General features: G+C 40.9%; 1 protein-coding gene across 2 annotated transcripts in view; it reads right to left on the reverse strand.

Annotated features, from left to right (window-relative positions):
- The window catches only part of LOC122806739 (protein huluwa-like), a 606,708-nt gene continuing 588,908 nt past the window's right edge, over window positions 1–17,800 (reverse strand). For both annotated transcript variants that reach the window (XM_044077421.1, XM_044077414.1), the window contains one exon: window positions 1–1,322. In XM_044077421.1, coding sequence (XP_043933356.1) covers window positions 1,132–1,322 — 191 coding nt within the window. In that variant the 3' untranslated portion in view covers window positions 1–1,131. The remainder of the gene's footprint in view (window positions 1,323–17,800) is intronic.

Genomic DNA, 17,800 nt, shown 5'->3' on the forward strand with positions numbered 1-17,800 from the left:
GTCTATGATCATGTATCTTTATTTATTAATCATTTATTAATCATTATCTTTTTTAATGAGAAACAAAGCATATTTTAATTAGACACAGAACCACTTGTGAAGAATTTCCTTGGTGCTTTATGTGCTTATTTTATAAATAAAATTTATACAAGAACATATTCTACTGTACAAAATGTGATACATACCCTAAAATCAAATACATCTTATAAGCAAATTCCATTTCGGATATGGAAACCCAGTGCAAACTACTTATTCATAATCCAATTAGCAAAGATTTCTAAAACCTTATACAGCACAACATACAGGACTAACTTCATAATCTAAAATTGTACAACTATCCTAGACAGTCTTATCCACTTACTGTGTGTACAGACACTAGTTCATTATTTAATGCACTCAGTATTTATACTCAATTCTAAATCCCAATTAGAACACACAAATACTACTTTATACTCATTTAAAACCTTGTCCCATATTAAACCCACCTAGTAAACAATGCTGACATACTGTGATGATGATCTTAAGTAGCAAATAACTTCAAACTATATATAAAAGTGACGCATATTTATACCTTCCTTATGCTTAAAGTGATAAACTATACAAATACATACTACATACACATATATACATATATAACTATTTCCATGAGTCTGTAAGTATAACTACAGTAGAGCTCTTTTTCAAGATCCAGTCCTGTCCCATGTAACGCAGCAGAGCAATATGTATGAATATCGTTAGAGTGCACAGTGCAGATGTGTTATCCAAACAACGGTACTTGGAAACAGGAGAGGACCAGGCCCATTAGCTATGCTCATGGAGAATTAAATATAGATACAAAGAATTCATGCAACACCCACAAGGGTAAAATCTGGGTGACGTGAGAAATCTACTCGTCTTGTTATCAATCATCCATTATGGCAAACTATCTGCTATTTAAAACAGCAAAACTTTTTTTTACATTTATAGCAGTCTTATGTGACAATCAGAAAGTAACAGACAACAGAAAAGTTGCTCTATTTTCCTCAGCAGTCCTTCTGATGTGGCCAGATATGTTTTTTTTCTTTCTTTTTTTTTTATCAAGTAAGGCAAAATCAGAGTTCTCCATAAGCCTTTTACCAGACCTCTTGGAGGTTATATCCAGTACTGTTTGCTGCAGATGACTGGGAACTGGCGACTCTGAGTTTGAAGGTGGTGCTGCCTCTTGAAGCTTGGATCATAGTAATCCCACTCCATCCCAGAATTTGTGGAGTATCTAGCGGTAGCGGCAGCAGCAGCATTAGGGAAGCTTTCGCTGTCTGAAGACAGGATCCTTAGAGATATGCCTGGAAAAATGCAACCATACAGTTTTAGAGTACGTCTACTTTAACTCCATGTATTCATTATACAATAAGTTCATAACACTGTGATTTTTTATGTTTTGCCATGTCTTCTGTACTAATAACCAAAAACGTTTCCTTTCCTATCCTCTTTTTAACTAGGCACTTTCTCATTAGACTCCAACTGTACCTAGTATCAAAAGATAATATATTGATGGCAAGCAAAAAAAAAAAAAAACAAAAACAAACAAAAAAATCACGTGTGGCAAACTGATGAGAAACAAGGACACACTAATGCTGAATGAAAGATGCTAAAATAATGAGCAACTTGAACCCCACTCGGCCTTCCTGAGAACACTGGAAAATATGAAGGTCTCTCCAAACACCATTATATTGGGCAACTTCAACTACCCAAACATAGACTGGGAGCATTACTCTAGCTCCAACACCCTAGCTCAAAGGTTCCTAGAATTTATAAACTCAAATGCTATGGAACAACTTGTTACCACTCCCACAAGAGGGGAAAACATACTGGACCTGATCATCACCAACATGGGGACTCTATGCTCCAGACCAGAAGTGTATCCCTCACTGGTAAGATCAGACCATAAACTAATCTCACTGGATATTCACATCCCGACCCCACCCCCTGCCCAGAAAACCACAGTGAAAAACTTCTCTAAAGCAAATTTCACACTCCTCAAAATTGAGGTGGAATCCTTCAAAGCCCCCGGGCCTGTGGAAAATACGGCCCAGACCGCAGAATCCTTTATAAACGCATTCTATGAACACCTTCAGGAATGCATGGATCATGCAATTCCAAATAAAATCAAGACCCAATCCTCCAAAGGCAGACGTCCTGTCTGGTGGACCCCAGCCATAAACAAACTATACAACAGAAGGAGGAAGCTACTACATGATAGAACAAAATCCCAAAAAGGGAAGGCATCTCTGATCAGTGTTAGCAAAAAACTACGGGTACTCATAAAATCGTCTAAGGCCAGCTTTGAGAGAAAAATTGCACAGGACACTAAGGATAATCACAAGGCTTTCTTTAGTTATGTTAGGAACCTGGGTGGGAATTCCCAGATATGCTCAGAATTAGTCCAAAATGACAAAAAATACACCGAACCCACAGACATTGCCAACATCCTAGCTGACAGGTTCAGCACAAACTTCTCCCCCCCCCCTCCCCACCAAAAGGGTAAATATCTATCCCAGCAAAGTGCTGCCCCCCTGACATCTCAGATGCTCAGGTAAGAGCCGCCCACTCCAATGCAAAAAACACAGCATCAATGGGACCAGATACTGTCCCGGGCTGCGTCCTACATGAACTCCAAGAAGAGCTAAACCCAAACATAAAACTACTGTTCAATCTCAGCCTTACTACAGGATATGTACCCAAAGAGTGACGTACAGCAACAGTGGTCCCTCTCCACAAAGGTGGTGCCTCAACGGATCCTGGAAACTATCGCCCCATAAGCCTGACTAGCTTGGTCTGCAAAGCTATGGAAAGGATCATCATGGACCTCATAAAAAAAGATATTGGGGACCTACAGACACTGGATCCTACCCAGTTCGGCTTTGTTAAGGGCAGATCCTGCCTCTTAAACCTGGTCAATTTCTTTGAAATAGTCACCAAGGCCATTGACGAGAGGAAGGTGGTCCACACAGCCTACCTGGATCTCGCAAAAGCCTTCGATACAATACCCCACTCGGGCATTATAGATAAGCTCACCAGCTTAAATATAAACCCCTATGTCACTAGATGGGTTGTATACTGGCTCAAGGACAGAATCCACATGGTTAGAATTGCTGGAGCCATGTCAGACTCCAAATCAGTTACAAGTGGCGTCCCACAAGGCTCAGTCCTGGGACCTCTCCTGTTCGGTATATATTTCTTGGAGGTACAGGCAAACACGGAAGGACTGTGGCTGACCAAGTTCGCAGATGACTGCAAACTGGGCGCTATAATCGACTCTCCAGCCGACACAAGCATCCTCCAAAAGGGCCTCATAGAAACAGACAACTGGTGCCAGAGCCATGGCCTCAAGCTAAACGCCAAAAAGTGTATAGTCATCCCCTTTGGCAAAAACAAAGTGCCCACAAATTACCACATAGGTGGTAATCCATTAAGTATGGAAGAAGTAATTAGGGACCTGGGGACCCAAGTTGATAGCAATCTCTCATTTGACAACCACGTGGCCAAAGTGGTTAGAAAAACATTTTATATAGCCCACCTAATCATGAAGGGATTCACATCTAGATCAGGGGAGGTCATCGTGCCTCTTTACTCATCCCTCATCAGGTCCATAATTGAGTACAATGCCCCTTTTGGGATGTACCTTACCAGACACCTGCAGCAACTGGAAAGACCCCAAAAGTACCTCACCAAGAGGATCAAAGGGCTCAAACAGATGCCATATGCTGCCCGGTTTAAAGAAACTCCAGCTCTACTCAGTGGCATACCGCCTGCTCAAAGGCGATCTGTGCCTGACGTATAAAGCCATGTCCAACCCGGAATTAATGGACATGCTGCACCTCAGAAAATCCAAATCCCATCGAGCTACGCGCTCAAGAGACTTGAACCTCAGCACTGAAATAAATAGGACATGCTGGAGGGACAGATTCATAACCCAGAGGCTCCCTTCACTCTGGAATAAAATCCCAGTCCAGGTTAGGCAGAGTCCCTCATTGACTCTCTTCAAGAGGAATCTTGATGAGTGGATGGGGGATCGTAGGTTTACCCCGGGTATCACTTCTGTGTCACTGTTAGACAGAGGCACAGCATACTAACCTCGAAAAAGGGCATAGCAAAATTAATTTTAAAATGGGTGGCGAAAGCAAAACACACTCTGGCTAGGCTTATAAATGCCTTAGGGCAGATAGCCTAGTATGAACCTATGAACCTGAACTAAATGTTACCTGAAATGGTGGTCCTAATGAAAGAATTTCCTGAGACAGTAACAGAAACATGGTTCACTGAAAACCAGAACTGGGATGGAAATACATTTGGGTACACAATTTATAGTACTGAGTGGATGGATTAAACAAGGGGAAGTGCAGCCCTCTGTAAAGGGAAAGCAACAAGGTTGGATGAGGTCACAGCAGATATGATAAAGATGCTAGGTGAAATAGGGGAGAAATGGCTGCTGAGGGTACTCATAGCAGTGTGCAGAGAAAAGCGTATCCCAGATGACTGGAGGATAAGCATACTCATGCCAGTGTACAAGAACAAAGGGGATATCCACAACTGTGGACAGTACATTGGTATCAAACTCCTATCACACTGCATGAAAGTTCTGGAGAGGGTGATTAACAAACGGATACTCAGAGTAGTAGAAAGTAAGACAGAGATAAGCAGTTCAGATTCAGATTGGGATGCAGCACAACTGACTCAATGTTTGCAGTGAGAAAGATAGTTGAGAAGAAGTTACAGATGAAGGAAGTGGCCAACTGGGCATTCCTAGACTTCGGGAAAGCATATGACAAGGTCCCAAGAAAGCTGATTTGGACAGTACTGTGGCGATTTGAAGTCCCAGAAACATAAGTAGAATTAGTACAGGCTATGAACAAGGACCCAGTGACTCAAATGTGAATAGTGTTCGGTCTCACAAAGGGGGCTCCCATTGAGAGTGGGTGTACACCAGGGTTCAGCTCTAAGCCCACTGCTGTGCATACTGGTGATGGAATACATTAGCAAACAAGTCAGAGAAGACAGATCAACGAAATTGCTGTATGCAAGCAATGTGGCATTACAGGCTGAATCTGAGCAAGTACTTCAGTGAAGGATGGGGAATGGAATGCAAATCTGAAGGCAAATGGGATGAAACTAAGCACAGATAAGGCAGTGGTAATGGCAGCAAATTGGGAAAATCAGAAGAAGCTGAGAATTGAGATAAAAGGAAGATAGTGCAACAAGGTTAACAGCTTCAAGTATCTGGGAGGGGTGGTTAAGGAGAAGGGAAGTCTGAATGCAGAGGTCAAAGCTAGAATCAGGACTGCAGCCAACTGGCACAGAGAGTCAGGTGTAGTATAGGACAGAAGAATGCCAAAGAAAGAATAGTTGTGTAAAATCTAAACATAACCATAGATGTCCTTCTCTTCTATATGTTGCAGTATCCATAACTTGAGGGAGTCTGCCGCAGGCTGCCCTAAACATCCGTCCATTATACAAAAGTCTAAGGCTGCTGCAAGGTAAGTGTGATGTTACACATAGGATCCCTTCCATTGGTCATAAAGTGATGTAGGGTATATATCAGACATTGACATGTACTATTCTCAGAACTGAATGCCCCAGGAAGAACAAAAACCTGAAACAAACTGAGAAAACACACATCCAGGAAACAAGCAAACAAGCATCAGGAGGAAGGTGGGAGGGATAGAATACTGGAACATAAAGAAGAGAAGGACTTCTATGGTTATGGTAAGATTTTACACAACTTTCTATGCCATTCTATTCATATGTTGCAGTTTTCATAACATGAGGGAGAATACCAAAGCTCATGCAGAAGAAAGAGTGGGAAGGAGGGGCAGTAGCACTTTCTACAAACCCCTGAAGAATATCCCTAGTAAAACCAGCTCTAGATCTAGATATACCATCCAACTTGTAATGTTTTGCGAAGGTATGGACAGAAGACCAATGAACAGAAGGACATGCTTAAAAGTGTCTGCTTCTAAGACAGAAGTATCCAGACCCTTGAAAAAAGCACCTGAAGAAGACACATCTCTCGTGGAATGAGCCTTAACTGGAGAATCAAGTTTTCCATGAGTCACATAAGAAAAGGAAATAGCCTTAGAGATTCAAGAAGAGACTGTCTGCTGGGAAACAAATGGTCAGATGGTCAGATTTCCTAAAGGACTTGGTTTTATCCAGATAAAACCTGAGTTATCTGTGCACATCCAGGGTATGTTAAGAGCCTCTCTAAAAGATTGTGAAGAGGGAAAGAAAGCAGGTTAATAAACTAATTAAGTGGCAACTCATTCACTACCTTGGGCATGAAGGAGGGATTAGTGCATAGGGAAACACTACCCATGTGAAAAACAGTAAAAGGAGAAGAAGCCATAAGGGCCTGAAGTTCTGAAACCCTTCTGGCTGAAGTGATACCCAAATGAAGCACTTTCATTCAAGTGCAAGTTTGAAGGGAAGACAAAACTGCTGGTTCAAAAGAAGGCAATGCAAGTTTTTCCAAAACAAAGTTTAAATCCCAAGGAGGAGGTACTGGTTTATTTGGTGGACTGATATGAAGGACCTCCTTCAAGAAAAGTCAGACATCCAACCTAGAAGCCACAGGACGGGTCATAGGCAGACAGGCAGAAATGGCTGAGAGATGAGCTTTTACCAAAGAGTATGACAGTTCATAAAGACAAGACAAAACCACTGAAATATCCACAGACAATGGTTGTAAGTTTTTGGAAAGACACCAGATGGAAAACCTCTTCAATTTGGAAGTGAAGGATTTCCTAGTATTGGGTTTTCTGGCCTCCCGCAGAACTTGTAGCACGTCCTCAGAAAATAGGTGTCTGAAAGGGATCAAAACCCTATCACCCACAGTGTCATCTGAAGGGTTGAGATTTGTGGATGTATTAGAGATCCCTTGTCCTGTGTGTGTAGATCCACCCTGTAGGGTAACTTGTGATAATTGCCCTTGGCTAAATGCAGAAGAAGGGGGAACCAATGCTGTCTTGGCCAAAAGGGAGGCACCAGCAAGATATTTGGTTGGTCTTGTTGAATTTTTAACAGAAATTTCTGAAGGAGAGGGAAGGGGGAGGAATGCATAGAGAAACATCCCCTACCAAGAGAAGGATAGGACATCCATCTTCCATGCCTGAGGATTGGGAACTATGGAACAAAACTTTGGAAGTTGTCTATTCATAGGTGAGGCAAACAGATCTACTTGAGGAGCACCCCAAGTGTGGATAATGTCCAGAAACACATTCCTGTGCAACATCCATTCATGGGATTGAGTCATGGACCTGCTCAATGTGTCTGCCATAACATTCAGACTGATAGGAATGTAAACTGCCTGAAGGGTCATCTGATATTGAGTTGCCAACTCCCAAGCATTGAGAGCCAACCTGCACAGGAGATATGACTTGCTCCCCCCTCCCCATGCCTGTTGACATACCAAAGAACTGTGATGTTGTCTGTGAACCACTTTAAGGGACCTGGTTGAAAAATAGGATGAAAGGTTAGCAGGGCAAAAATGAGAGCTCTCATCCCTTTTATATTTATGTGTTTCTTTATTTGGGAAAGAGACCACATGTCCTGAACTTTCCAAGAGGCAAAATATGCCCCCATTTCACATCCGAGGCATCTGTGAACAACTCTTGAGATGGAAGGGGGATTGTAGGGGAAGTCCTGGATTCAATGAAACCTGTTGAGTCCACCGCTCTAATTCTTTTTTCAAGCAGGGAAGGACAGGAATCACAAAATCTAGTGGATGAGCATGTTGCATCCAAATTGACCTGATATACCACTGGAATTTCCTCATGTGAAGTTCGGCTAGAGGTAACATGGAAATAGTAGATGCCATGAAGCCCAGCAGATGGAGAAACTCCCTGGCAGTCATGGACTGGAGTAGAATGATAGCTTGAAAGTGAGTGGTTAGAGACAAGACTTTCTAATGAGGTAAGGAAACCGACATCTTGTTTGATTGAATTCTGCATCCTAGGAAGACATGGTCCTGTGAAAGAACGAGAGAGGATTTTTGGAAATGTATAGTGAATCCTTGCCTTTCCAGAACAGACACTGTGAAATGAAGATTTTGAAGAAGTATGTCTGGAGAATGAGCCTGGAGGAGAAGGTCATCCAGGTAAGGGAAAATCTGAATACCTGTGAGTCTGCAAAAGGCAATGACAGGAGCTAAGCATTTTGTGAAGACACTTGGTACCATAGATAGACCAAAGGGCAAGGCAAAAAACTGAAAATGTGAGGAAGCGATAGCAAGGCACAGATATTTCCTGTAAAGAGGATGAATAGAGATGTGAAGATAGACATCCTTGATGTCCAGTGACACCATGAAGTCCTGTTGAAGTACGAGAGAAGCAGTGTGTTTAAGGAAAGCATGCAAAAGGAGGGTACATTTAAGAAGGTGGCTAGATGGGACAGATCTAGAATGGGTCTCCAAGGACCATCCTTTTTGGGGACTAGGAAAATTCTTGTGTAGAAACCCTTTCCTATTTGGGAAGGTGGAACCTCTTGAATGGTACCCTGAGAAAGCAAGGTGTGAATCACTTGAGGGAGGAAAGTCAACTGATCTTTTGGAGGTTGTGGAATACCCCTGAATGTAGGAGGAGTCTTCCAAAGTATCCTCTGAGGATAACAGAAAGGACCCAGGAGTCTTGGGTGATCTGTTTCCAAGCAGGGAGAGGCAGGGAAAGAAGTAAAGATAGAGGGGTCTTGACATCTGACTGCAAATAGGTTGGTAGTCACGGACTACCTAGCTTGCTCGGATAGGGCTGTTTCTGAGTGGCAGGAGTAGTAGGAGAAGACTTGACAGAATAAGGTTTTCTGCCACCTCTTTTACTCTTAGAAGAGGAAGGAGGTCTGGATAGCTTCCTTACAAAAGGAGTTTTAGAAGGATAGTTTCTTTGAAATTTTGGAACTGGTGACATAAAAATATGTTTAAGGTCCTGGAGCTCCTTGCCCTTTTATTGCAAGGACTTAAAAAGTTCTGCAGCAGCAGACCCAGACAAATCCTTGGAATCTTGTGGAGCATCCATAATTTTAGTTTTGATAGCATCTGGGAATAGCTGGAGTCTCAGTTAAGAGCATCTCTGAAAGACAGAGCAAGATGCAGCAGCTCTGACAAATGCTTCCACTGCAACATAGCTGCATTTAATAGAATGACGTATCACTTGGGCAGAAGAACCTAAAATGGAAGTAAGCTGGGATTTACTGTTAGAGTCTTGAAGCTCAGAAAAGAGCTTAGTGGCTTGAGAAAGGAGGGCAAAGGAATATTTTGCCATACGGGTCTGGTAGTTTATGGCTCTAAAGGCCAGAGTGGCCGAAGTATATACTTTTCCCCAACCTTTCCATAACTTTGCTCGCCTTGTTCGAGAGTAGAGGGGAGCTAGAAGGCAAAAGCTTAGAGGGCTTATCTGCAGCCATTGAGACTGTAGCTGGATCTGCAGAAGGGCTCTTAAAAAAAAACTTACAATCCTCTGGCACTTTGTGAAACCTGTCTGGCCGTTTAGGGGCAGGTGGTTGTGAATCTGGACACTTAGAAGCAGAGGAGAAAGCAATCAAAAAGCTGGAAGCACTGGAGGTACTGCAGATGGGGATGGAGAATCTATCTGTAAAAGATCATAATATCTTTTTTTATACATCTGAAACCGGATAGCAGTCCCACTTGAAAAATTCTTATATTCACAATGGTCTCTCCAAAGGTAATATCTTCCTCTGGAGAGTCAGTTCCATTTGATTCCTCCTCTGGGGAAGCATATCCCAGTGGAGAAGACATGTGGGCAGAGTATGCCAGAGACATCCCCAGAAGAATCATCCTCATCAGAGGAATCCTCAATTATGATCCTTTTTTGAGGAGAAACTGGAGAAAGGGAAGAAGGAAGAGAAACCCCTGTGAATTGCCTAAGGGCCATGAAGGCGTGAAACAGTCCTTGTGAAAAGGCTTGGCAATCAGAAGGAGAAGAATGTTTAGTTTTCTGCTTCTTCTTAACTGGAGCATCCATACGGTGGAAGGATGAGGGACCAGACATCAGCCTGCATTCAATAATATTGCTAGGGACCCTCCTCACGAACTGGGATTTGCTTAACACCTCAAGGGCCTTTAGAGATGAGGAGCCGGGATTCCTCCCTTATGTTCAAAGTGGACATATGCATATCCTCCAAGGACATGCTAGCAGGATCCTTTGTGGCCTCCACAGCAGTACTCAAGGAAGAATCATTAGCTACCTCTGAACAGGTCTCCGGGCCTATGTCAGCCTCGGTAGAAACGTCCAGAACTGGAGGAGCAGCAGAAACCTCAGGCCTAGATTTCTTGACCGTCTTAGGAACAGACTCCCCTCAAGGACCCCGATGCACTCTCCACAGCGTTGCACGCTAAATGCGTAACATGTTTGTTCTCTAGATATAAATTAAGAGAAGCAAGACAGATTAGCAGGATCTTTGGGACAAAGGCCTTGGAAATAGTACAGGAGGTATGGTTGTGGTTAGGGCCTAGGTAAAAGAGACACAAATTGTGGGTATCCTTATGTGGAATTTCCCTTCCCCCACTGGCATTTGCCCTTCCTAGATGACATGTAACCTCAGCAAAAAAAAAAAACAAAAAACAAAATTATGGAGCATTTACCTGAATCAGAATCCATAACTTCACTGATGAGCAAATGACCGAAGACATTCAGACTGATGGCAAAAAAGTTCAGAGGATGGTACATGTAAATTTCTGCTATACACTCGACATCACTTTATGACCAGTTTGAAAGGGATCCTATCTGTGATGTCGCACATACCTTACAGTAGCTTTAGACTTCTGTATACTGGCCAGATGTTTGGGTCAGCCTACATCGGACTCCTTCATGTTATGAACACTGCAACATATGAATAGAAGGACATGCTTAAAAGTAAGGTGTACAAAACAGTGGCACTACCAGTACTACTGTACAGTACAGAAACCTGGGCAGTAAAGGCAGAGCAGATGAGAAAGCTAGAGTGATGGAAATGAAGTGCCTGAGAAGGGTGGTAGGATGCTCAATGTGGGAGAGACAAAGAAACGAGGACTTAAGAGCAGAAGCCAAAGTAGGTCCAATTGCAGAAAAGGTCAAAGAGAACAGATTACAGTGGTTCAGACACACATGCAGAATAGCATATGACAATCTGGTGAAGAAGATTTGGGACAGACAGGAAGAAGGTAAGAGGAAACAAGAGCATCTAGCAAAGAGGTGGATGGATTGTGTAAGAGAATATCTGCAAAAGGCATGAGTGTTGAAGAAGGCATGAGCGTGGCACGGAGTCAAGAGAGATGATGACAGCTAACACAATGCATTGACCCCATGCAGAAAAAGGGGGGGGTTGATGATAGTAATGATGTGTAGTCCTCTGTACAAATTAATAGATTAAATGAAGAGAAAAAACATAGAGATTGAAGACCATGAGTTACATTGAAAGTAACTGGACAATTGTAACAAAGGGGTTGAACATAGAACCTCTACTTCATGAGGAGGAAGACAATAAAATAAAATAATGGACGGCATATTAATTTTAGGCAACTAGTTTTTGATATCTCCACTGCGGTGGTGGTGCTTCACAGTTAGACGTTGCCCATTCGATTCTCAGTCAAGAACGTCTTCTGTGTGGCATGCGTGAACGGGCGTTCCTTCGTTGAAGGTTGTGCGTTAGGCCCAGCAAGCCAGCAAGTAAAACTCTACTGCCAATCATTAGCAGACCGGAGTTCCACTGTGGCGACCCCTAACCGGAAAAGCCGAAAGACACAAACAGTTTTTGATATCTCCACATCACAAAAATGTTTAGCATAATTTAGGCAAAAGAAAGTAAAGGGTCATTACTAAACGTAGCGAGCCTATGACAAGAAAAAAGGCCAGAGGTCCTAAAGCGGTATTAGAGATATTTTCTGGAAATTTATATAAAGCAGAGGAATGTGGTAACCAAAAAATAGCACAAATGGAAATATTCATGGAAGACAATTATGTCAAGGTTAGAGGAAGGTGAGGCTGAACAACTAACAGTTAAAAGAGAAGGAGATGAGATAAAATGGTGATGTATAATCAATTTGCAGGGAAGCCTCCAGGAACAGATGTCATTCCTATGGAAGTCTGGAAGTTAGGAGGGAAGAAAAAGATAAAGATCTGCAAGATTTTAATAGTACTTTAAAAGGAGAAGAAGCACCAGCATTTTGGAAGAAAGCTGTGATGACTCCATTACCCAAAGAAGGTAAAGACTCATCAGACTTAGCTTCATATCAACCCATTTGAATGTTTAACCATGACTCTAAAGTGTTTATGTCTATACTATCTAAACGAATGCAAAGGGTTTGCAAAAAATTGACAGATATGGATTAATGAAGTTTTGTGGAGTGCAAGCAAATATTTAACGACACTGATAAAACAATGATCCATAAGGAAGCAGAATGTAAGAAAACAGATGGCTGTCAGTGGGTCTTGATGCACAAAAAGCATTCAACAGAGTAAGCTGGGAGTAAGGTTAATTAGGAAGATATATGAAGGATCGAAGGCAAGCATTAAAAATGGAAGGGTTCCTCTCCAATATGCTTTGTACTTTATTTGCTTTATATTTAGAGTCACTGGCTAAGAAAATAAGGGTCTCCGGAATTCAAGGATATAATTGTTATGGTAATCAAGAAAAGTTGGATTTGCTAGTGATATTATTTCATATCTGATAAATCCAGAAAAATGACATTGCAGTATTGTAGAACATTTTGGAACTGTTAAGTCTTTTTGGGATATAAAATGAATGAAGATAAAACAAAGGCTATGGCTGTAAATTAAGAACCAGTACACAAACTGGTTCAGGAATACCCTTATTCATGGGGACACGATGAAGTATTTAGGAGTATGGATTAAAAAAAGCTTTTGTTATGGCAGCTAAGGATATGTAGGAATAAACTAAAAAGATGATACAAAAACTGGAACCTCTTGTTTATGGATACGGACAATAAGATACAGGCAGTGAAAATGTTTTTAGTCCCTTTAGTTAAGGTAAGGCATATTTTTTTCAACCAAAGAAGAAGTTGTGGACAATAATTAATAAAGAGTTGAAAGAATTCATCTGGGTGGGGAAGAGAGCAAAAGATAAGCGGGCTAAGTTATCATTCCAACAGAACAAGGTGGTTTAGGACAGTCTATATCAGAATTTCTAAGTTTCAAAACTTCGAATCTGATATGGTCAACACCATATGATTGAAGTCTTGAAACTTTGAATCTTTTAACGGAGATCTCTGTGCAGTGCAGAAAGGGAAGATTTCCCTTTTCTGCACTGTAATGCGATCTCAGATTTGGTAAATTTAAGTAGCGGGGGGTGTGAGGGGCTTACCCCCCGCGTGGGGGTGCAGGGGGCTTGCCCCCCTTCTTAGAGCATTTAAATGGTTTGTTTTTGTGTTTTATTACATTTTCAAAGTTTCAAGACTTCGATTATATGGTGTCGACCACATCAGATTCAAAGATTTGAAACTTTGATCATGTAATATAGACCCACTTTAGGATTACCTGATTTGAATGAATATTTTTAACAGTTAACATTGATACACAACACAAGCTAAAGGTTTTAATTCAAAGTGGAAAGAGATGATGATGAAGCAGGGGGTGGGGCAGAGATCAAGAAATAAGTGGTACTTTGGATGCAGATCCTTAAGGGGGAATAATAATAACCATACAGATTATTATATTAAGATGCAGAAAGAACTAAGCCAACACAGGAAAGGAGATTTTGCCAATACGGATGACTGCAAGTAGGAATGGGTACAGAAAACATGCAAGAGGGGGCTGGAATTTACAGGAGAAAACTGGTGAAGGAACCAATGTATTGGGAGCAAATAACTAGAGACAGAAAGGTAATAGGATAGGATGAGGATAAGAAATCTGGACAAAAACTGAGAAACTGGAAGCTCGTGTTCATGGCTATGGATAGTAAGATACAAGCAGTCAAAATGTTTTTAGTCCGTTTAATTTTATATACAGGTCAGGCATATTTTTATCAACTAGAGGAGAAGTTGTTGATGGTAATTAATAAACAGTTAAAGGATTTATCTGGGAGGGCAAGGGTCAAGTGGGATAAGATTATTCTTCCAATAGACCAAGGTTGTTTAGAATCATCTGATTTGAATGGATATTTTACAGCTACATACAAAACACAAACAGAAATCTATAATTCAAAGTGGAAAGGGAATGATGAAGTAGGGGGGAAATTCAAGAAATAAGGAGAGAAAACAGCAGCAGCAGCCATATAGAATATTGCATTAATAAGGGTTCTTATTTCGTGACCGAAGTTTTGAAACTTCGAACACGACAATATCGAACTTGTCTGTTTGAAGTTTCAAAACTTCGAACACGGAAAAAAAAATTAAAAAACAACATGCAACAGTAAACTAAGGGAAATATTCCCTTTCCGCACTATAGTGCGGTCTCAGAGTTGGTATATTTAAAGAGCAGGGGGTGTGGGGGGTTGCAGGGGGGCTTGTTTTACTTGTAAGTTTTTTTTTTGTTTGATGTGTTCGAACTTCTGCAAGTTCGACTGTATGGTTTTGACCATATAGGATTTGAACTTGTTGAAGTTCAACCACGTAATAGGAACCCCATTAATAAGTTAGTAGAAAGTATTCTAAGAACTAAGTCAATGAAAGAATAGAGAAAAGAGATACTATTGAAAAGGATTACTACAATTAGAAGTAGATGGAATTTACTAGTGGAAGTAGGCAAAGAAACAAGGTACTGGAGCAAATAAAAAGAGGTGGGAAAGGTAACAGAACGGGAAGAGGCTAAAAAGACATTTGGACTGCAGGCTAGAGACTGCCTTCCCTATCAGGGATTGATATCAGAGTACAGTATAGGCAAAGGGAAAGGGATCGGGGAATCCTAAGTGAAAGACCTGCTCTGTTAAGAATTTTTGGTTGAACAGAAGCTGCTGCTAAAAAGGGATAATTAGTAGGGCTTATAAAATATTGCACTACAATTATAACAAATAATCAGAAGAGGTTAGAAAAGATTGGAAATTGCTTTTCCAGTCTGTCTTCCCAATGAACAATGGGAGGACATGTATGGCTCCCAGGTATACAGCAAAATTCAGAAGATTTAGGATTTTTGCTTGCATGTGTTTGCTTAGGTATTTTTATATCCCAGGCAGACATCAAATAATTTTTCCAGAGTTAGATAGCAAATGGTGTAGGTATTTTGGGGAAGAAAGAGGCAACTGGGAACATGATTTTTGGGAGTGTAATGAGTTGGCAGATTCTAAACATTCCCTACAGAGTACTTTTTCAGAAATATTTGGGAAGCAAATGGTTGTAAACTAAGCAAATAATTCTTCTGAGCTGGGACACAGATTCTGAATTGCCTAGCTACAGTAAGGCCTTAAGTTTAATTACATTGGCTCCCAAAAAGCACTTACTAGAATGGAAATTTAAATCTAAACCAACTGTATTTGAGATACTGAATATTGTAATATAGATAAAAGAACCAAAACCGAATCTTTAGAGAAGGGAAGGAGCAAATTACACACAGATAAATGGAATTTGTGGGAACAATACATGAAGAATAATGTTCAGGAAAAGGAGCAAGGCTCAAGGGAAGGCAAGAACTCAGCAACTTATATAATGCTGGACTGAATGACAGTTGTTATAAAAACATGTAATGTACAATGTATGTAAATAGAAAATGTAAATGGCAAAAATAATATTTTCTTTTTGTTAATTTATATGTGGTTACACCTTAAGTGACAATTTAATAAAAGTGTTTAAAAATAATAGATTGCATTAGACTGGTATAAAATGTACTCTTGATGGGGACTTTTGACATTTTAGACAAATTAAATTATATAGACTCTAAGATATCTTTTCTGCTCGAGAAAAGGCAGTGCTGGATCCAATTTTCTGAAATCAGGACAGGGGATAGGATTTTTCAAACCTAGATGCAAGCAAACGTGTGTTGCTAGACCTACAGTTTGCAGCAATTCTGGATTTGATTCCCTCATCCTCTATTTGCTAGATATCTGACTCTGTGCAGCTTGCTTAACCAGACATCGCTTCCACGTTGTCTCTAGAAGGGACTGTGTGCCCAGTGAGCTTTATCTGGTTAACAAATTTTATTTTTGACTGTGGTTATTGTTCAATAGCTGCATCATACTTCTTACTTGCCAATGTATTTTAGCTCAGTTGACAATCAAGGCCTGAAGGGGCATTTAGTGCGTTACATTTGTTTAATAAACTTAGGAATTAGTTTTGATGGGTGGTTTGGAAGGGAAAGTTTTGATTTCGGGTCCTGGTGCTGTATGTTCTAGTGATCATGACCATGTATTGTTCTACATTTCAGATGAGCATTGGCAAGGTAATTATGGACCACAGAGACTCTGCTTTGTAAATTCAATGGAAAAAAAAAAGTTCTTATCAAACAGCAGGGTCACCAGCAACTTAAACATGCAAGTCAATGAAAATAGAGAGCTCAAGACTGCAGAAGGCAAGACTGGGGAAACGGGGAAATTACTTAGAAAAGCTCAAATTAACACACGTGAAAGCAGGGTTGAAGAACTTTGGTGAAACAGCAAAACTACCATCACAGAAACCATAAGTATGTGCATGTAACTAATAAATGCAGCTAAGAGAGACAAACGTCCAGTCATTTTCAAATGGGGTGATGTTAAAGATAAAGGAAAGCAATACACATAAACCATAAGGAAACACAGGATACAGAGAGTGACATAGGAAAATACACAAAACACAGGAAGCGTGGGACAATCAAAACAGGGAAATCTCAAATATAGGGGAGAAAACTCTCCTGTTCCATTCAGTGTGGTAGATATAACCTTATGGATGGGAATAAAGCAAAACAAGGGAAGGGAAATGAATCTAACAAACTTAAAAAATAATTTACTGCTTTTTATTTTGTATTTATCTAACCATTAAATCACTTCTCTCCAGATGTTCTAAGTAACCTATATATTCCCCGGGTCTATATTAGATGCACGAAAAGACTTTAGCGCAAACGCTCACATGAGCAAAAATGCCGGGAATCGAAACTGTGATTGTGGGGTCATGTTACAGTGAGGAGTGGGATATTTGCCCTTTCCTCACTGTAGTGCGACCTCGGAATTGGAATATATAGTTAGCGGGGGGTGTGGGGAGCACAGCCCCCCACAATAGCAAGTTCGATTACCGGCATTTATGCTCATGTGAGCGTTTGCGGTAAAGTCTTTTCGGTTTTATAACACAGATCCAGATTTCCCTGTATAGCCTGCTCTCTAGGACCCAGCATAATCATATCATGGGGGGGGGGGGTTCATCTCCTCATTTTAGGAAGCATACTGTTCAGTAATACAGTAACTCATTATTTGTCTAGTAATTTAGGGGACAAGGTTCAAGCCTTGTGATATGTAACATCATCCATGACAAATATATATATATATATATATATATATATATATATATATATATATATATTTTTTTTTTTTGCTGTCTTACAGTTTAACCTCTTTGCTAGTGGCCAAGGTGCTTGGCCACATATGTTCCTTCCCAAGAGCACATGGAAGTGGAGTTACTGTGCAAGCCAGGTTTGGCTGACTGAGGGTGCTCATTCCTGGTTTCTTTACACTGCATGCCATGCAATACTTTCAATAGAGGGTAATGGCATTACAACAAACCGTACCATCTCCCTCTCAATAGAAGAGCTAGCATAGGTCACTCCCCCTCACTCTTTGGCTTGTCCAGCACTCAGGGTACTAACTCATTCTGAGTCATATGGGCTACAGCCAGAGCTTCAACTCTTTGCCATGGAGCCAGCTT

This window comes from Protopterus annectens, chromosome 1.part1, assembly GCF_019279795.1.
Source record: "Protopterus annectens isolate FY-2018-M chromosome 1.part1, PAN1.0, whole genome shotgun sequence".
Taxonomy (NCBI): Eukaryota; Metazoa; Chordata; order Ceratodontiformes; family Protopteridae; genus Protopterus; species Protopterus annectens.